The 20,721-nt window shown below is 41.4% G+C and overlaps 2 protein-coding genes across 4 annotated transcripts in view; both read left to right on the top strand.

Moving 5' to 3' along the window:
- Nucleotides 1-1,548, top strand: part of nudt5 (nudix (nucleoside diphosphate linked moiety X)-type motif 5) — a 9,674-nt gene extending 8,126 nt beyond the window's left edge. For all 3 annotated transcript variants that reach the window (XM_005460396.4, XM_003455699.4, XM_005460395.3), the window contains 3 exons: nt 398-406; nt 490-543; nt 637-1,548. In XM_005460396.4, the coding sequence (XP_005460453.1) occupies nt 398-406; nt 490-543; nt 637-746 (173 nt within the window). In that variant the 3' untranslated portion in view covers nt 747-1,548. The remainder of the gene's footprint in view (nt 1-397; nt 407-489; nt 544-636) is intronic.
- Nucleotides 1,549-2,114: 566 nt separating this feature from the next.
- The window catches only part of fbxo18 (F-box DNA helicase 1), a 31,045-nt gene continuing 12,438 nt past the window's right edge, over nt 2,115-20,721 (top strand). Inside the window, exons 1-17 of the mRNA XM_005460397.4 lie at nt 2,115-2,508; nt 2,760-2,915; nt 3,302-3,924; nt 6,501-6,637; nt 6,979-7,126; nt 7,217-7,398; nt 7,487-7,561; nt 10,736-10,827; nt 11,776-11,944; nt 12,024-12,243; nt 12,347-12,434; nt 12,525-12,620; nt 12,736-12,872; nt 16,002-16,098; nt 16,257-16,423; nt 16,595-16,691; nt 17,706-17,903. Of these exons, the coding sequence (XP_005460454.1) occupies nt 2,490-2,508; nt 2,760-2,915; nt 3,302-3,924; nt 6,501-6,637; nt 6,979-7,126; nt 7,217-7,398; nt 7,487-7,561; nt 10,736-10,827; nt 11,776-11,944; nt 12,024-12,243; nt 12,347-12,434; nt 12,525-12,620; nt 12,736-12,872; nt 16,002-16,098; nt 16,257-16,423; nt 16,595-16,691; nt 17,706-17,903 (2,701 nt within the window). The 5' untranslated portion in view covers nt 2,115-2,489. The remainder of the gene's footprint in view (nt 2,509-2,759; nt 2,916-3,301; nt 3,925-6,500; nt 6,638-6,978; nt 7,127-7,216; nt 7,399-7,486; nt 7,562-10,735; nt 10,828-11,775; nt 11,945-12,023; nt 12,244-12,346; nt 12,435-12,524; nt 12,621-12,735; nt 12,873-16,001; nt 16,099-16,256; nt 16,424-16,594; nt 16,692-17,705; nt 17,904-20,721) is intronic.

Genomic DNA, 20,721 nt, shown 5'->3' with positions numbered 1-20,721 from the left:
GTTGAGCAGCTGATCTAATGCTGAAGCCTACTGCAGCAATCTGGGTTAATGTAATGACTTAAGTCAGCTGGTTTGGACATTAAAACCTGCCAGCCTCTTCAGTTCAATTTGCAATTTAGAAACAAAGTATCAATCCTGTCGTGCTGGTACTGGTCTGATACAATACCAAGACTAATCGCATCTGCTGTCTCGTGTGAGATTTACCTTTGTCATAAGTATCTGTACTCAAACATGAACTGTCGATATCAGATTGTCCCACTGTTATCTAGTGTTCACACGTTAAACCTCCTAAAACATGAAGAGAAACTCAGTCTTCCCTATTTTTATGCTTCTTAAAAAGCCAATGTCATTATGTTAATCTTGTTCTCTTGTGTTGTGTTTTTTTTCTTTCCCACAGATGATGGAGGTGAGTCATGTTTCTGTTCCCTTTTTAAGTAACCCTCAGACATAAAGGCCCATGTGACCATTTCATTGATCTTCTCCTTCCAGAATTTGTCGAAGTTATTCTTTTACCGCTTGACGAGTTCCAGACCAAAATAGACGGTGCGACTTTTTTTTCACACACTAAAGTTTGTGCAAGCATTCAGACTGTAAGAATTAAAGCCTAATATAATCTTCCCTTATTTTACCCCATAGATTTGTTGCAGAAGGAAAAAATAATGGTGGATGCTAGGGTGTACATCTTCGCCATGGGAATGGCTCAGGCCTTCTTTAAGCCAAGGGAGCTGCCTGTGCTGAAGCAGTGAAGGCAAAGCGCTGAACGAGAGGAAGAAATAGTCTCTTTTTTTGTTACACAGGGCTTCTTCATAGGAGCGCAAGATTTGGACGTGTGTTTTTAAAAATTAGGATATTTTTATTTTTTTCAAATTGTGAAATCAAAATATTTGTGCTTTTGGGACTGATAGACCTATGTATTTAAAATCATACTCAAAACCAAAAACTTGAAGTCAGAGGAGGAATTCAAAGCCGTGAGAAAGCGACTCTATGAAGAAGCCCTGTTTACACTACATGTGCTGGACCAGTTTTTGCTCTCGGTGTGAAGATTCCATCATAAGTCATGGTTGGGCTTTAAGCCTGACAAATAGTAGTTTCCAAGTTTTTATAAGATTATAAGACATAGCTTGACTTAACACAGGTTCTTGTAGGTTTTGTTTACTGATTTGAAAACATTCCTTTACATGTGCTTACATACTGTTTGACTTAACGAGAGAAAAATCCACCTCAAACTACTTACCTGTTTAAAAGCTGGCTGTTTGGGCTTTGTGGGGAGCTTCACTAAGTTGAATCATTCCAGTTCACATCTCCTTTGGTCATTTCACAATGGAAAGGCGCCATTGGTCACAAAAAAAGTGATAACGGTAACATAACTAGCGGATGTATTAACATTTTAAGAGTGTAACTTCACTGTAATGTACAGCAAATGAACTGTATTGATTTCAGTGACTGCTGTGCCTCAAACATTTATGCGGTGCAATTACCTGGAGATTGGTACTGTATTTACCCTAGCACCTAGAAATTACTGACCCATGAATAAACATATTACCCCTACTTGTTCTGGAATATGTGCTTCTGTTTTTAATTTTACACTTTAACAAACCAAAATATGGAAACTACATGGCTGGTTGTTTGGGTTTTTTAAAATTTACTTTTTACTGCTTTGGTGAGGAAATTTGTGGAACAGCAAATTATTTGAAGGCAAATGCTTAGAGTGCTCACTTTAATTAACATTGAACTATTATGATGCGTTTTGTTTGCTGTTACAGTTGTAAATGCTCATAAGAAACATGGCTGCCGTTTCAAATAAGGCCAAGGGATGTATAAGTGAGCCCTGTAAGCCAAACAGTTCAGAGACACATCTGACTAGGAGTGCAGAATCCTCGTCTATCTGTTATCTTAAGGGTCTACTAATCAAATCAGTTTGTCATTTAAATAAGAGGAGAATAATCTTTTATATTTTATTTAATCAGTTTTTAAATTGATTATATTAATCTTTCTTGCCCACTTTTGCAAAAACTTTGTGGCATATATTGAGTCTGGATCAAGCCATTGGAAACCTGGAACTTGGCTAGATGTCGCAAATTGCGAATTTCGGCTTTCCAGTAGGTGGCGATTATGCGCCTTTCAAGTTGGTTTGAGATTCAAAGAAGAACAAATCGACCAATTACTCGAGACCTGCAACTTCAGAAGCTTTCGTCGAAAACAAAAACATATATGCACGTTTTCTCCAGTGAATCCCTGTTAACGTTAAATTAGTCCGCTTACATTTAGGAGGAGTCGCGTTTTTAAAGTAGTGTTTGCATTAGCAGTACTTCTCCCAGAAGTTAGCATGCTAGCAGGCACACACGGGCTAGCAGTGATCGTTTGTGGACGTTAGTTTGGACGGTTCGGGTGTATTTTCTGAGGCTGTTCGTGTGTAATTAATATAGAGACTTTTTTACGTGAAATTATGAGTCTTTGTTACTGAAAGATTGTATGTCTAGCAGCAGAAAATGGAGGTGTCTGTTAAAGGTAAGTTCAGGATTTAAAGCTAAGTACACTACTTTTGAAATACACGTATACGAAAAATAAAGCTTTAACGAGACTTTTTAGACTTGTTGCCATGTTTTATCCAAAAAACCTGAATATAATCTTTAAAGGTAATCTAGTTAGCAAACAATTGTAGGCTGAACTCTAAGGGAAGGCTCACCCTGTATGAAGGACAATCCCAGTGCTGTGATTTGAATTGTTCTGCCACGGCTGGATGTTGTGTGGTTTCCCAGGAAAGGCCAAGAGGAGGCACCTGAATGCAGAAGACTGTGATGGACTGGGACAAAGAGCAGTCCTCACCCGGCCTCACACCTTTAACCAAAAGATGGGCAACGGTGATCCGAACCGGGGGCTTTACCCCAGGACACCCACTAAGCGGCCAAAGTTTGGTAATGTGGTGTAAAGCTTTTATTACAATGTGGTGTGAGAGAAGGAACACTGAGCATGTGTCTTTAGGATGAAGACACAGTTTTTGTAGTGGACTGTAAATCAAGCAGTCAAGCTGTGATTGAAGTGCAATGCATTTAACTGTAAATTTAATGCAATTTTAAATATGAGACCCAAAGATATGTGACCCCCAATAAAACTATCAGAGATCAGCAAAGGCTTTAGAATTTAATAAATCAACTCTCAGCAGCTTAGTGATACCAAAAGACTTGAAAGAACACAACAGACAACCTTACTAAACTAAGCCAATGATTTATGGATGTATTTTTTGCCTTTTGACAGAAAGTCGCAGGAATCAGATTATAAATCTTTGTCCTTTTTCTCTTAGCACCTGCCACAGGAAGTCCTTCTGGGCGACAGAAGGGTATCAATGAATTTTTTTCTGTGGCGAGAGTCCTCAGCTCCAGTCCGCACAAATCCTCCCTGCCTTCCACCTCCAAGGAAGAGCCAAAAGCTGCAGAAGACGAGGAGGATGAGGATGACGATATCAGCCTGTTGGCTGTACCTTTGCCACCAGAGCTCAGGGTAAAAGAGGAGGAGGAGATCGATGACAGTCTTTTAGCTGCTGTGATGATGCCAGATCCTGAGGCAGACGAGGAGGAGGAGATTGATGATGCCAGCCTGTTGGCTGTTGAGATGATGCCGCAGTCTAAGGTGAAGGAAGAGCAGCAGGTGGATTATCTGGAGGGAATGACGGCTGAGATGTTTGGGAATGATGATGAATTTGACCAGTGTGACATTGATAATGAAGAAGAGGAGGTGGAGGCCCTTCCTGATGCCCACTTTGGGCTCCTGGGCAGCAGCAGCGGCTTGCTGAAACCCCAGGGCTGCATGGACGACCTTCCAGAGGAGGTGCTGAGGGACGTGCTGTGTCTCCTACCTGCCCAGGACCTGTACCTCAATGTCAGGCTCGTTTGCCATCGCTGGAGGAACATCGTCCAGGACAGCACGGTAAGATGACACCAAACAGTTTGGATGCAGAGAAAGCCTTTGATATGGTGCAATGGGAATTTATTTATCTAGTACTAAAACAGTTTGGATTCAAAGAGCAGATCATAGGCTGTTTGAAATTGCTATACGGTTGTCCAACTGCGCGGATTAAAATGAATGGAAATCTGTCCAGGACTATTACACTGGAGAGAGGATGTCGCCAGGGGTGCCCCCTAAGCCCTACCTTTTTTGCACTTTTTATAGAGCCCCTGGCACAATGTATTAGAGAAGACCAGAAAATCGAGGGCATTCAAGTTAAAGGAGTGGAGTATAAAATATGCTTATACGCAGATGACATACTTTTGACCTTGTCAAATCCAGACTCTAGTCTTCCCAAACTGATGATGCGCCTTGAACAGTTTAGCCAATACTCGGGCTACAAATTAAATATACACAAAACCCAAACTCTAACTTATAACTATGTACCAAAAGAAAGCATACGTAAAATGTATGATTTCAAATGGAATACTAACAAACTGACATATCTTGGAGTCATCATACCAAAGGATTTGACGGAAATTTATAACTTAAATTATAATGCCATCACACAAAATATAAAAGTGGACTTGGGAAGATGGGCACCTTTGACAATTAGTCTGTATGGTAGAATACAAATTGTGAAAATGAATGTTTTATCCCATCTGTTGTTTCTTTTTCAATCCCTGCCAATTGAATTTCCCCAAAAACAATTTAATGAGTGGAAAAGAATGATCTCACAATTTATTTGGCAGGATGAAAGACCCAGGGTACGACTTAAAACTCTACAGTTGCCAAAAGACCAAGGTGGATTATCCTTACCCACCCTGGAGGACTATTACAATGTGGCACAGCTTCAGTATTTGGTTAGGCTATGTGATAACAAATATGAAGCAAAATGGAAAGATTTGGAACTTGCTCAATTCGATATACCTCTACAGTCTTTACTGGGTGATATAAGTCTACAGAAAAAACGTATGTGTAAATTGCATGAGTGCACCAAAGTAGCCTTAAATATATGGACTAAACAAAGTAAAAAATTCAATTTAGAAAGGAAAATGCGAATACTAAGGTGGGTAGGATATGATACAGGTTTCACACCAGCACATTTGGATGGGGTGTTTAGAGAATGGATTTGGAAGGGTATTACAGCATACTGTAAAATCTCAACCAAAACAGACATGGACAGCTTCCTACAACTCAGTGAAACTTACGGGTTAAATAAAACAGATATTTACAATTGAGACACCATTTTAATAAAAATATTGAAGTTGCAAGGGAGGATTCTGAGGAGGGGGGCCTCATTGATATGTTTGTCGACACCTATAAAGGTAAAGTACATAAAAAGCTGATCTTGAAACTGTACTCATGTTTACAATCATACAGGACCCACTCCACCCAGTATGTTAAGAACAGATGTGAGAAGGAAGCAGATATTACACTTACGTATGAAGACTGGTTAAATATTTGTAAAATAAACATAACTACCTCTAGCTCCCCTCTTTGGAGGGAATTTTCCTGGAAGAACAGTATGAGGTTTTTCATTACACCTAAGTATAAATCACTTCAGAATAGCAAACCTGAATCCGGTAACTGCTGGAGGCAATGTGGCAAGACTATGGCTGACCACTACCATATATTCTGGGATTGCCTGGCTATTAAATCTTATTGGGCCGAAATACTAATGAGGATTCAAAAGGTAATGGGCTTTGAGATTGAGCTTTGCTTTGCTACAATATATTTGGGAAATGTACCAGTTGAGATGAATACGAAAGATAAATACCTTTTTAAAATATTCCTGGCAGCAAGTAAAAAAGCAATAACTAGAAGATGGCTAGACAAGGACCCACCAACGGTTGGAGAGTGGTCAGCCATAGTAAAAGATATTTGTGAAATGGAAAAGGTGACCTTTTCTCTAAGATTCTGTAAAGACAAATTTCAAAGATATTGGTCAAAATGGTTTTCGAGTATGCAAAAGGGTTGTGAATAATGTAGGGAAAGGATCTTATTCGTTCCCTTCCCATTCTGTTTTCATTTAACCTGATTTTCCGGTGCTCAACTGGTCTTAATTCCTTATGATGCTGAATGGACACTTGTATAGACATGCACAAAAATATGTAAAAGGGTATACGTGCATGAGTATGCATGCATGCACATGTAGATATGTATTATGTATGTATATGTAGATGTATATGTAGATACTTGAAAGTGTGTGTGAGTATGTACATAGACGCGGGTATGGGGGTATATACAAACGAGCAAGATGCACGGTGTGTCTCCAAGTGGAAAAACTACATTTTAGTAACTTCACATAGCCCTGGGTGAACCCCTCTCTCCATTATTTTTATTTATTTATTTATTTTATTTATTTTATTTTTCTTCTACTTAGTTGTTTACTTTTTTCCCTTGCTGTGTCTGTGTAAATGTTAATGTTCCTGTTACTAAAAATAAATAAAAATAAAGTAGAAAACAAAAAGATGACACCAAACAACAATCGCAAAATGAAAATGAGCACGTGGAGCATAACGTCAAAGTCATGTTGGATGTGCTTCTCGTCACAGTTTGTGCCTTTCAAGAAACAATACTATCGCTACATGATGAGAGAGAGGCATACAGAGATGGAGATCTGCTCCATCCTGAGGAACCGCGGCATAACGGGGCCGGCACCTTCAGAGCACAGCATACGAAAGCTAGTTGTGTAAGTTACTTTCTTTAATTAGAAAAATTACAAAACAGTTGAAGTTTCTGTAAAATATCCACCACATGAAGTCTCGCCTAGAGCTGCAGAAAGTTATTCATGTATTTCTGGTTAATATGATTCTAATATGACTGCTTCTGATCTGACTGGGAAGGTTGGTCTGGGAAGTGATGCAAGCCTCTCCTGTATACGAGTTGCTGTGGCCACCCTCTCTGTAAAAAAAAAAAAAAAAAAAAAAGTATAGACAAGCTGAGCCCACAGTGTATGTGACTGGAATGTGATATGAATTTTTCATTTTTAAAATGTCACTGTGTGTGTGTGTATGTTTTCTTTATTATCAGTTTAATGGCTCAGCATAAGGTTGGAGAGCGTGTGAGGCCAGATGACGTTCTGGAGCGTGTAAAGAAACATCGCCTTTTCCCTCAGGCTGAGGCCTCCATCAGACTGCGTATTCCTGATGTTCAGAAGCACTTTAACCTTGGAATTAGTGTATGACTCATAAATACATAAAAAAATGCCATGTGATCATATACAGAAGATGAAGTTTTAAAGTGTGTTCACAATGGATCTGATTTCCAGGGTCCTAACCCGTATGCAGCCATGGCTGTCATACTGATCCTGAGTGAGGGTGTTGGTGATGTGCAGGCCTTGGTGTCTCTGCTCACGGGCTGCATGTCACACTCGGCTATCACAGAGTACCTCTGTCACATGGCCATGATGTTGCTCGCTTTAGAAAGGAACAAAGTCACTGTCAGTAACAGGTAAGATGAATAACGAGTAGCAATCTAGATTTCTGTTCTCATCATTCGTCACACTGTTTGTTTGTTTTTCTTTTTTCTGCCTGTTCAGGTTGCATTACAACATCTACTATGTCCTCCACCTGATGGAGAACGGCCCCTTCCCTGTCAGCTCTCCACAAAGCAGGTGAGGTCAAAATATGTTAGTTCTGTAATACCGATGCAGGGATGCCAAATATCAATATTTTATTCAGTGAATTAAAATACTTTGAGAAGACTGAAGAAGAGCGGCTCAGCAAGCTTTCTTTTATTCCAACTGATCCTATAATTTTCAGCAGTTTCAGTCAGCTCTGGTAAACTCTCATTAGGTCAAGCCCATTAACCGATTAAGATAAGATAAGAAAAACTTTACTTATCCCGAGGGAAATTCTTTTGTCACAAACATGCTCAATGTTTGTGACAAGAGGAAAAATGAGTGCAGATAAAATAAAATAACATAACTATCAGTACAAGTAATTATGACAAGTGACATAATGTTAGTGCAATGAATAAAGAGAGTAGCAGCATATGATGGGGGGATGAAACAAACATTCAGTAACATACAGGTAAATAATATTGCACAATATGAGTGAGATCAAAATACAGTAATATTAATCCTAGAAAATCATCTACAGAGTGAAGAAGAGTAGTAGAGTCTTATTGCCACCGGCAGGAAGGATTTCCTGTGGTGGTCAGTTCTGCATTCAGATGCGATGAGTCTTTTGCTACATGTGCTCCGATGGCCCATCATGGAGGCGTACATGGGATGAGAAGGGTTGTCCATGATACTGAGAAGCTTTTTTAGCATTCTCCTCTTAGACACCTCCACCAGGTTCTCCAGTCTGACACCCAGGACGGAACCAGCCTTTTTAACCAGGTTGTTCATCCTGTTGCCATCAGCTGTCTTCACCCCACTGCCCCAGCACACGGCTGCAAAGAACACAACACTCTCTACCACAGAGTGATAGAACTTGGTCAGCATTTTCCTACAAATATTAAAGGACCTGAGCTGCCTCAGTAGGAAAAGCCAGCTCTGCCTTTTCTTGAAGACAGCTTCTGTGTTCTTGGACCGTCCAGTTTACAGTCAGTGTGTACCCCCAGGTACCGGTAGTCCTCAACTACCTCCACAACAGCCCCTCTGATGGTTACGGGGGTAGGAGGAGGAGCATGCTTCCTAAAGTCGACAATCAGTTCCTTTGTCTTTGCGATGTTAGGTTGGAACTGATTTAGCTCACACCACTCAACAAAGCTGTCCATCACACTCCTGTATTCCTCCTCCTTTCTGCAGATGACATGACTGAGACTTGTACCTGAAGTCAGACATGTAGAGGGTAAAGAGGAAGGGTGATAGGACAGTCCCCTGCAGCACTGCCGTTCTGCTTAGGATGTTATCCAAGCGGCAGCTCTTCAGCCAGACATCCTGTGGTCGATTTGTTAAATAGTCCGTAATCCAAGCTACCAGTGATGCGTCCACCTGCATTTTCATGAGCTTATTCCCCAGCAGTGATGGTCTGATTGTGTTAAAAGCACTAGAGAAGTCAAAGAACATGACCTTCACAGTGCTCCCAACAATGTCCAGATGAGAATAAGCCTGGTCCAGCAGGTAGGGGATGGCGTCCTCCACGGCGATGCGGGGTTGATAAGCAAACTTTAAGGAGTCCAGCCAAGGCTCCACCAGCAGATGCAGGCATTTGAGGATGAGTCTCTCCAGCGTCTTCATGACATGTAAGGTCAGAGCCACTGGCCTGTAGTCACTGGGGTTCGACGGATCATTTTGGGGACAGGAACCAGGCAGGATGTCTTCCAGGACCCTCTGCAGTTTCAGACTCATGTTAAAGATCTGATGTAGAGCTCCAGACAGCTGGGCAGCACAGCACCTGAGGGCCCTGGAACAGACACCATCAGTGCCAGCAGCTTTACTGGAGTGGAGTCTGCACAGTTCCCTTTTGATGTCATCTGCTGAGAGGGACAAAGAGAGACAGGCTGAGGGAGCAGGAGAGGGGGGAGGAAAATGGAGAAGATGGGAAGAGCTAAGTGTTGGGACAGGAGATGCAGGGCAGTCAAACCTATTGAAGTGCAGATTTAGGTTGTTTGCACATTCAACGTCCCCATCCATCCACACACCTCTCTTTTGTCTCGGGCCAGTAATGGCCCACATTCCCTTCCACACCTCCCTGGTATTGTTTTCTTGGAGTTTGCTTTCCAGCTTCCTTCTGAGGGCCTCGTTTCCCTCAGCAATCCGGCTTTAAGCTCCTTCTGCACACATTTCAAATGTTCTTTGTCACAGTTTCTGAAAAATCTCTTTTTCTTGTTCAGTGTAGCTTCGATGTCTTTCGTTACCCAAGGTTTATTGTTGGGGAAGCAATGAATGGTTTTTTTTGGGAACCACAGAAGTTGCTATAATCTGTAACACAGCCAGTCAGATTGCCAGTATTGTCCCCATGAGAATTACAGAGAACATCCAAGTCCGTAGCCTCAAAGCATCCCTGCAGAGTCTCTTCTGTCTCCCTTGTCCATCTTATAACAATTTTTGTGACTGCAGGTTTTTTCTGGACGACAGGTTTGTAAAAGGGCTTGAGGTGGACAAGGCTGTGATCAGCCCTGCCCAGAGGAGGGAGAGGGATGGAGGTGTATGCCTCAGTAGCATTGGCATAAAACGGGTCCAGTGTTTCATTGTCTCCGGTTTTGCAGTCCACATATTGCTTGAATGTAGGTAAAACAGTAGAGAGATTTGAGAGAAATCGCCTGTTACAGCCACAAACGCGGACAGGCTTCGATTCAGGAGGTCCGCTGTCGCAGAGCTGATGATGTCATACGCCTGCGCCGCGTTAGCGTCAGGGGCGATGTAAACAATGATAATTATGACAAGGAAAAGCTCCTGCGGTAGATAATGCGGTCAAAGACCGACTACCAACAGTTCAATGTGTTTATTACACACAGCCGTCCCCACCTTAATGTGACTGGAGGAACACCAGCGGTTGTTCACATAAAGAGCGAGTCCTCCTCCCCTTATACCATGATAATTACTTGCAAGTTGCTTAAACCTTCCTTGATGGAAGTTCAGTCCTTTTTTTCTGGGTCTTATCAGGTTTCAGCTCATGATATTGTATAACTGTCTTAACAGGGATTCAAACATCACTGCAGACCTTTTTTTTTAATATATATATAAATAGATCAGGGGTTTCTTCTTTTTCTTCTTCTTCTTTTAAATCTTACAGGTTGAACTTGTATATGTGATATTCAGCAGACTTAAATAATTAGAGCTGGACTGATGCTTGAGGAGTTTTAGCAGTTTTTTGTTTGTTTCTGGTGTCTCTGCTAGGCGGCCCCAGATCCACCTCACGCAAGAACAGCAGCAGATCCTCAGCCACAATATCCAGGATGACCATGTGGTTAAGATAATAGCATTTGCAGGTACAGTAAAGAAGAGGAATTGGAGACAGTGCCCTTACATGAAGTATCTTTTAGGTCAGCCAGATTATGTGTCACTGGCCAGTGGATTGAATGTTTATGGAAGAACAACACTGCAATGTCTATTTTTATTAACTTTTCCCATTCGTTCCCATTGCATGTAAAATTGTGTATGGACAGTTTGATAGAAGCAAAGTTTATATGAAAAGTTAGCAAGTGCAATGGCAGTTTTGGCCCTCAGTGTACCAACTGTCTGCACTGAATACGTTTAACGCTGTAGGATTTGAGACATCACCAGGGGGCGCTCTTTCTCCTTTATAACACCTTGGTAAAATAATAATAATAATAATGATAATAATGGATTGGATTTCATATAGCGCTTTTCAAGGCACCCAAAGCGCTTTACAATTCCACTATTCATTCACTCTCACATTCACACACTGGTGGAGGCAAGCTACTGTTGTAGCCACAGCTGCCCTGGGGCAGACTGACAGAGGCGAGGCTGCCATATCGCGCCATCGGCTCCTCTGGCCAACACCAGTAGGCGGTAGGGTAAAGTGTCTTTGCCCAAGGACACAACGACCAGGACAGAGAGCCCAGGGATCGAACTGGCGACCTTCCGGTTGCAGATACGCTTCCCAACCTCCTGAGCCACGGTCGGGTCTAATGGGTCTAATATGCTCATTTCTTTATGTTATAGCTGTGGGATTGCCCTGAAGGAGTGTTACATGATTTCATGAAGCCTTTTAACCTGAAATGAGCCATTTTACCTCCCTTCTTTTTAAGGTTCTTCAGCAGACAGTGGTATAAAGCTGCCGTCAGCCCGTAGGGAACATAGATGTAAAATATGAATCTTTTGTCATCAGTGCAGCTTGCGTGATGTAGGCTAGATTCACAGATGACTGGTCTTTGTGTCTTAGCTTCATTAAATGTCAGTGCTGTGTGACACAGGTACGGGGAAGACTACCACACTTGTGAAGTACGCCGAGCAGCGGCCGGACCTCCGCTTTCTTTATGTGGCCTTCAACAATTCTGTGGCTTCGGAGGCACGCCGCCGCTTCCCCAGCAACGTGGACTGCAAGACTGTCCACTCCTTGGCCTATAATGACGTGGGGAAGAGGTGAGAATCAGAGTTCTCAGATGCTCGTGATGGCAGGCCTTTGTTTTAATACTATCGTGCTCTCCTCTCTCCCTTTCAGATACAAATTCCGTGACAAGCTGACCTTTAACATGAAGGCTTTCGCCATCAGTTCTGTTCTGCCCAAAGGCCGCGGTGGCTTCACCAAGGCCAAAGTGGTTATGACAACCCTCAATGCCTTTATGGCTTCTACAGATGAAACCATCACTATAAGACATGTTCCCAGCTCCCGGGTGACTAATAACGGCTTCCGCAAGGATATAGACCACGATGAAAAACTGGTATGAACGTTTTAAAGTATATAAAAGATGGGCACCGTACCTATGAAGTAAATTATTATGAAGCTACATCTAAACTGTGTTTTATGTTATCATGAAATCCTAGTTGGTTGTCCGTGATGCGCAGAGAATCTGGAAAAAAATGAAGGATCTGAATGAGAAGTCAAAAGACGCCTATTACATGACCCACGATGGTACGCCAACTGTGAAATGAAGAAATATAATTATGTTAATTACGTTGTGTAAAGAAATGATGGAGGATCACTGGAACATTTCTTTCCCAGGTTACCTAAAGTTATGGCAGCTCCAAGATCCAAAGCCTTGCTTGTCGGGTGCATACAATGCTCTTTTCATTGATGAAGCCCAGGACTGCACTCCCGGTACTGAAATACTCCCACAGGCTCACATGTTTGCAGAAAAGCAAATCCTTGATGATTTAGCTCAGCTTTTATGCTTTCATGTTGTCCACTAACTTTTTCTTTTTTTTTTTTTCAGCCATCATGGATGTGCTGCTGTCTCAAAGCTGTGGGAAAATCCTGGTTGGCGATCCTCATCAGCAGATCTACACCTTCAGAGGAGCTGTTAATGCCTTGAATGTTGTTGAACACACCCACATCTATTACCTCACCCAGGTACACACTACCACTACTACCCAAACACACGGAGATAACCGTGGACGGAAAATTCTATTTAGCATCAGATGTGTCAGAGTTGACAAATACATTTCTCTTGCAGCAAAAGAAGAAAGATACACTATACTGCCAAAAGTATTCACTCACCCATCCACAACATTGAATTCAGGTGTTCCAGTCACTTCCATGGCCACAGGTGGACAAAATCAAGCACCCAGGCATGCAGACTGCTTCTATAAACATTTGTGATAGAATGAGTCACTCTCAAGAGCTCAGTGAATTCCACTGTGGTACCGTGATAGGATGCCACATGTTTCTCGCTACTAAATATTCCACAGTCAGCTGTTAGTGATATTATAACAAAGGGGAAACGATTGAGAATGATAGCGACACAGCCATGAAGTGGTAGGCTACATAAAATCACAGAACGAGGTCAGCAGATGCCGAGGCCCATAGTCCGCAGAGGTTACCAGATTTCTGAAAAATCTATCGCTGCAGACCTCCAAAGTTCATGTAGGCTTCAGATTAGCTCAAGAACGGTGGGTATAGAGCTTCATGGCTGAGCAGCTGCATTCAAGCCTTGCATTACCAAGCGGAATGCAAAGCGTTGGATGCAGTGGTGGTGTAGAGCACTTGGCCCCTTAGTTCCACTGAAGAGTACTCTTAATGCTTCAGGATACCAAAACATTTTGCACAACTTCATGATCCCAACTTTGTGGGAACAGTCTTACCTCACAAATGTGCTTTTGGAATAAACGTCAAAAAGAATGTTTTTGTTCGCATAAACATACTCCTAAATCTTGTAGAAAGCCTTCCCAGAAGAGTCGAAGCTGTTGAAGTTGGCATCTGTCTGTGTATATGAAAGAGAAGGCATCACATCCAGTCTGGTGACATGTAAACAAAGCTTAAACTCTTTTAAATGCTTTTTGGCCATCCGTTTTCCATTTTAGCACATTGCGACCACACTGGCAATTTCCTTTGACATGTTGTCAGTCAGTTTGGAGTTCCAAGGAAAAGTTAGGATCTAGTAGTAGCTTATATTACCTAGTAGCTAATAGTCATCAGTTACAATACACATCAGGTTGCAGTTGGAGAAGATTAAAGGACATGGCAAGGATCATTTCACTCATTCAGCTTAAACGTGGGAGATTACAGCTTCACTTGGGCTGATTCTTCCAAATATTCCAGCAGGAATTATGATGTCACTATGAAAAACGCCTTTCAGTTTCAAGTAGCATGTTATCTTCACTTAACCTGCTTATGTTGGCGTGTGTCAAGTAGTAGAGATGGACCGATCCGATATTACGTATCGGTATCGGTCCGATACTGACCTAAATTACTGGATCGGATATCGGAGAGAAATAAAAAATGTAATCCGATCCATTAAATATCAAAAAAGCACCTCACAAAACTTGCGACATGGCGTAACTCAGCTCATAACCGTAGCACATCGGAGCAGTATGCATCACGTGATAGAGCGGCTGTGGCGTGCGAGACCTGTCGGTGGTCTGGTTGAGTATTTGGAGCCTCGCTACCAAACTGGCATTTCATCTCTGAGAAAGTTATCCCAGAGAGAAGTAAAGCAAGTGTGTAAGTTCATCTCTGAATGTTTGTAAAGCATTCCAGCGTTAAGCTTAACAACCGATATATGGAGCGACTGCCTCTCATTCTCTCCCCCTCCTGCTGCTACTTCAATCGGGAAACTGATTAATGATCAGCTGATCGGCTTTTCTGTCGCGAGTCCGTCTCCCTTGTTTGTTTATCGCCCACTTCACGCCAGAAAAAGGAAACCAGCGGCTGAACAACAGCAGCACGTTTAAGCGTGATAATCTGTTGTTAGAATTTATTTAATATTACTTTGTACACCAGGATCTTTTTCTACGTAGCTAACGGCTGGTAACTGTGCAGGGGCGGATCTAGCAAAGTTTAGCCAGGGGGGCCGATAGGGCATGAACAGGGAAAAGGGGGCACAAAGACATACTTCTCTTTCTTACTCTCATTTAAAATATCTAGCTTTTAATAAATAATTATCCGAATCTTACACCCAAAGTTTTAATCTGATGTCAAATGTATAGAAGTCCATTTCTGTATATAGTAACTACTAAGTCTAATATACCCTAGTAAGCTAGTACTTTTTCCTTTGGAGGTACCATCTGTGCAGTCTGCAATTCTGTACAAGAAAGATGTTGAATCTATTTAATTATTCTTTAAAAATAATTGATTTTTGTGCATTTTTTTTCACACTGCATCAAATTAAAGTTGATTACGTCGATTAAGCATCATGAGGTGGGGGGTGGTTCCCTTTTTTTTTTTTTTTTTTTTTTTTGCTGGGAGTTTGCAACCCTATTAGTTAGGTTACTTACTCTTTAAAATACCAGAATAGGAAGGATGGTGCAGGTTTAAGTTTATTAGATTGATCAGTATTGCTAAACTATGAAATATTTTGGGTGCAGTGTATTCTTTGCATACAGGTATAACAGAATAGCTTTAGTGTTGTTTTTTTCTAAACTTGAGTATGAACCTATACAAAATGCAGCAAGATATTAAAAAAACAGTTTTATTGATTAAAAAACACACTATATCGGATTCATATCGGTATCGGCCGATATCCAAATTTATGATATCGGTATCGGACATAAAAAAGTGGTATCGTGGCATCTCTATCAAGTAGCTGACTGACCCCTGCAAACAGGGCTGGCAATGTATGAAAGTGCCTGCCATGCAGGAAGACAACTGCCTAGTGTGCATCTTTTCCTCCCCTCACCCTAAATCAGTCACAGCAGATGGCCCCTCCCCGAGCCTGGTTCTGCCAGGGGTTTCTTCTTGTTAAAAGGGAGTTTCCTTCCCTCTGTTGCCAAGTGCTTGCTCATGTCGTATGATTGTTGGGGTTTTCTCTGTGTTATTGTAGGGTCTTTACCTTAAAATATAAAGTGCCTTGAGGTGACTGTTGTTGTGACTTGGCGCTGTATAAATAAAATTGCATTGAAGCATGTTATAAAGTTTGCAGTTATTCTTTCCCCTGGTATTCGACTGTAAATTCTAAATGTTTTTATTAAAAAAAAGATCAAGCATGTATAATCCTTTTTACTCCTGTTATTAAACCTTCATGCCATTCATGTTTTTGTCCAGAGCTTTCGATTTGGTGCTGAGATTGCTTATGTGGGTGCCACCATCCTCAAAGTTTGCAAGGGAGTTCAGAAGATTCTTGTCGGAGGAAAGCAGAAGGGTAAACTCTTCCAATGTTTGGGTTGTTTTGTTTTTGTTTGTTTTTTTTAAAAAAATTTTATTTTGTGTTTATAAAAATGTAAAAATATGTGGCTTTTCAGAACAGTTTTTTTAAAGACTTGAGCATAATTGATTTTGACTGTTTTGTTTATTCTGTAGGTGGGGTGTGTGACGATGCTGCAGACAGAGTCGTTGAGGCTGTGGGGGCAGGTGCGTGCCAAAGCCGAGGGAAGACGGCCATCTTATCTAGGTGCAATTTCGGCGTGTTTAGCGAAGCCGTTCGACTTACAGATGCCAATCCCTGCTGCAGACTCCACTTCATCGGCGTGAGTGTGTATCCACATATAAATATATGAAAGCGTGGTGTTAGGTGGGATGTGTTACGCTGCGGGTCAAATTTAATCAAATTATCAATGAAGACTTTATTATGTTTGTTATCGATGTATGTAACGTTTGGAAATCATGCCTCAGTATGTGATATTGATATTTTCCTTCAGGATATAAAGAACATCGGGCTGGACCGTATCATGGATGTATGGCACCTGCTGCAACAAACAGGGCAGCAGCTCCAAGAAGGAGAACAAAGACCTCACTGTAAGAATAAAATGATACACAGCAATGGAATATAGTATTTCCCACAGCATGAGACTATTGTGACAGGAGTATATTTGTGGTATATTTGCTTTGCCAAATCAATAAATTGTATGCATGTTTTAATCCATCCACTCTCTTTCGAACTGCAGTGAGCAATGATGCTCCCTGTTCTGCTCTGCACTTTTTACACTGTCTGCTCTTCTGGTTGGAGTGGCTCTATAGCTTGCCATTGATACCAGAGCTGAACATATCTTACCAGTCACTGTTAGATTGTGGGGACTGGAGATGGCTGTTTAGCAGCAACTTTCAAAATCCTAATAATCATATTGTTGCTTTGTTTAGGTGTAAATAACAGGTGTTAAAAAAAAAAAAAAAAAAAGTAAATAACAAAGTGTATCTCTGGCCCTTGAAAAGAAAGTATTTATTCTGTAATTATAATTTATTTCCTTTAGTTAAAAGGTTTATATTAGGCTTTTAGTGCTTTCAACTCATTTGTTTGTGCAGGTTCTCAGTCATGCAGGTCAGGCGCTTAACTTGAAGGTAACAGGATTTCATTTTTTAGGTTTCCAAAGACGTTTCACTTCTCATCTGAAAAGTTTTGTTCAGTTCAAAAGATTTGGTGGGGAGTCTGGTTCTCAAGCACTTTCATTTACTGTTTGTTTAAAAAACTCTTGAAAAGTTCCCAAATGTGTTTTGGAAGTTCAGATATTCAAAGATCCATGAGGTAACAGTTTTCCTCTGATCATGATCCAAATATTAAAGATGTCCACGAAGTCCTGAAGTCCATAACCCTGCAGTGATAATCAACCTTTTTCATACTGCTTCTTTTAACGATGGTCAGGACATATTTAATCATCTCTTTATTTCAATGTCCGTTGTTCTGTGCTGTGTTATTGCACTAGTTTTACAAATGATGTAAAAAAAGGAAACAAACAATAATACAGACTTCATGACCAACAGCGTTTCAAAGAACTCAAACTTCGGACACTAATGTTGAACTTTCTCTGCTTTCAGACATCAGGGACCCCCTGATCCGCTCGTTCGCCTCTCGTCGAAGTGAGAATCCCTTCTTTGCTTTCAAAAAATATGTTGAACAAACAGAAGACAATGAACTCCAAGCAAAGGTGACCATCGTGGAAAAGTATCGGAAACGAATCCCCGAACTGGTGTCAAGACTGAAGGCCTGTTCTGAAAATGACTTCCGCAGTGCAGGTACACACACACACACACTTCCGCAATGCAGGTACACACACACACACGCACATTGCATTTATCCAAAAAGAAGCCTGGAAAAATAATAACTTAATAAAGTGACTTCAGTTACTAAAAAGAAACACTTATTCCTTTCCTCAAAAAAGGATGGAAAGTTTCTTTTTGGGTATCAAAAGCGGGATTGATTTTAAAAGTTAAAATAATTTTGTGTTTGCTGAAAAATGAAGAAATGGCAGCTCGGTTTTTTTCCTGATTCTTGTTCGTTTCTTTAGGTTTTACATTCACTCAAAAACTGGATTTTGTATTTCCGTTTAGAACGTAGTACGATACGTTGTAACTGTACAATAGTGAGGAATATCGTGTCGTGGGAGGAAAAAAGACAACTTCTGCTTTCTACATGGTGCTATTTTTAACCACACTCACAAAAATCCCCTTCAGATTTTTGCCTGCAGCCAGATTCAAATGTTTGTACAGCATTTCTGGGGAATTCAAAATTTTTTTTTTATTTTTTTTTTACTGTAGCATAAACTTCCATTACTTCATTTTTAGCTATTCTTGAATTTGCTTGTGTTTGTTGTCCATTTGAAAGCTCTGCTTCCAGTTCCGCTTCAGTTTTTGGTTCATGATGACATGACACAATCACAAACTTGCTTCAGATTTGTCAGCTGCACATACATGATGTGAATCTCCTGTTCCAACATGTCCCAAAGGTGCTCGCTGCATTAAGTTCCGGTGATTGTAGAGGCCGTTTGAGTACAGTGATCAATCGTGGTTATTTTCAAGAAACCAGTTTGAAATCATTTGAGCTTTGTGACATGGTACAGAGTACACATCCATCCATTCATCTTCTTCCGCTTATCCGGGGCCGGATTGCGGGGACAGCAGCCTAAGCAGAGTAGCTCAGACCTCCCTCTTCCCAGCCTCCTCCTCCAGCTCATCCGGGGGAACGCAAAGGCATTCCCAGGCCAACTGAGAGATACAATCTCTCCAGTGTGTCCTGGGTTTGCCCCAGGGCCTCGCCCAGGAGGCATCAGAATCAGAATACTTTATTGATCCCTAGGGGAAATTATTTTGGTTATGTCAAGAGATTTATTCTAAAGACACTTCTTCAGCTGAGAGTCTAAGAGTAGAAACACACACAGACGCTGTGGTTTTCACTTGTATACAAGGGCGGTCACAGAACGCTCACACCAGAGTGGGGGCCCTGTGATGCGCGCTCTGTTCTTGCACTTGTCTTTATTTATATACAAAAATAATACAACAGTGAATACGTCTATTCATAGGCAGAGGAAAGTTAGTGCGTAGGGAGTGAAGATAAGAGTGGTTTAGGTGTATGTGTGTGTGTTGTGAGATTCAGAAGGACGCAGCCTCTCTTCTTGTTAGGGAGCGCAGATAAAAGTGTCCAGCTCTCCTCTTCCTGCTTGTTCAGCTATTATCACTGTGAGAAAGAATTTATAAAACAGTCTAAGTCATCAAAAGGTCAACATACAGTATTCTATCATATGCAAACTTATATCATTAAAAGCTTATACTGACTACTAAGTACAATTTTCCATTGACATTCCCTCCTGTTGTCAGTATAACTTTCAAGTGAGATATCAGTATGTAATATCTTGTTGTACAGTTTCTATCACACCATCATTAATCACACAAAGTCTTCATGTTTCAACAGGTCGGGGTCATCATCATCATTTGTCACGGCTATGTATGCAGCAACAGTGGAAACAATTATACGGTTAATCATGAGTTTTAGACATGGCAGGATACATGTTACAAAGACACAAAATAAAAGTAAGAATACAAAAAGGAATAAATAGAATAAATAAGAATAAGAATACAAAGGAATTGCAAGTATTTCAAGTATTTCAAGTATTGAAGTCTATTGCACCGTTGGTTTTTAACAAAAAGTATTACACAGTGAAAAGGGAGTAGTAGTCTTTTTAGCAGTCACTTGTATTATTTACATAGGCCTGATTTTGGGCCTGCTGGATCTGTCTCAAGGCGTTCAGGGCGTCAGTCATGTTTGATGAGTGTACATTGTCTGATGTGTGTGTGTGTCATTTCTCACTCAATCAACAAGTGCACGTCTGTTCAGGTGTGTGTTTCTCTTCATTCTGAGTCAGTGTGTGTAGATGTGTATGTTTGTGTATGTTGGCGTGTTTATCACCTTCCTGTTCTGGTGTTTTGGGTAAACCACGGCCTGAAGCGTGCCCTGGGGTCCTGCCCTCCTCCTTTTCAGTCCGGTTGCGACCATTGCTGCTGCTGCTCATAGTTCAGTTTGTCCTGGTCCTGGCCCCAATTGGGGCAGTCCTTTCTCCAGTGTCCATGCTCACCGCAGGTGAAACCTGCATCTTCTTCTGTGTTTTGTCCATTCTGAGGTGCCTTTTGACCTCAGTTGCTCCTCCTGTCTCTGGCACGCCCTTTCTTCTGCTGCCCGATCATCCGTGTTGGTCCGTCACTGTCCTGTACAGTGTTAATGCAGAGTTATCAAGGTCAGCATTCTTTTGCTCGGCCTTACTTTTCATTCGGGCTTAATGGGCGTCTCGTCACAGCTCTGTCAGCTGAAGCTGTCTGGAAATCTCCCCCGTGTAGTGAAACGGGCCTTGGATTTAACGCTCTCTGTCTCTGCTGCATGAGATCGCTTTCCTATAGCACTGTTGACATTTTTAGATTGTTGTTATGGGTCCAGCTGCTGCAGCATTTGGTCAGGGTCAGGGTCAGAGATGGTAGAGGGGAGAGCAGGAGTCCAGGTCAGCTTCGGCTTTCAGGACCGGCAAAGCAGCCTGTAATTAAACATAAAGAGAAAAAACAAAAACAA

Source organism: Oreochromis niloticus, linkage group LG17 (assembly GCF_001858045.2).
Source record: "Oreochromis niloticus isolate F11D_XX linkage group LG17, O_niloticus_UMD_NMBU, whole genome shotgun sequence".
Taxonomy (NCBI): domain Eukaryota; kingdom Metazoa; phylum Chordata; class Actinopteri; order Cichliformes; family Cichlidae; genus Oreochromis; species Oreochromis niloticus.
This window is presented reverse-complemented; position numbering and strand designations above follow the sequence as displayed.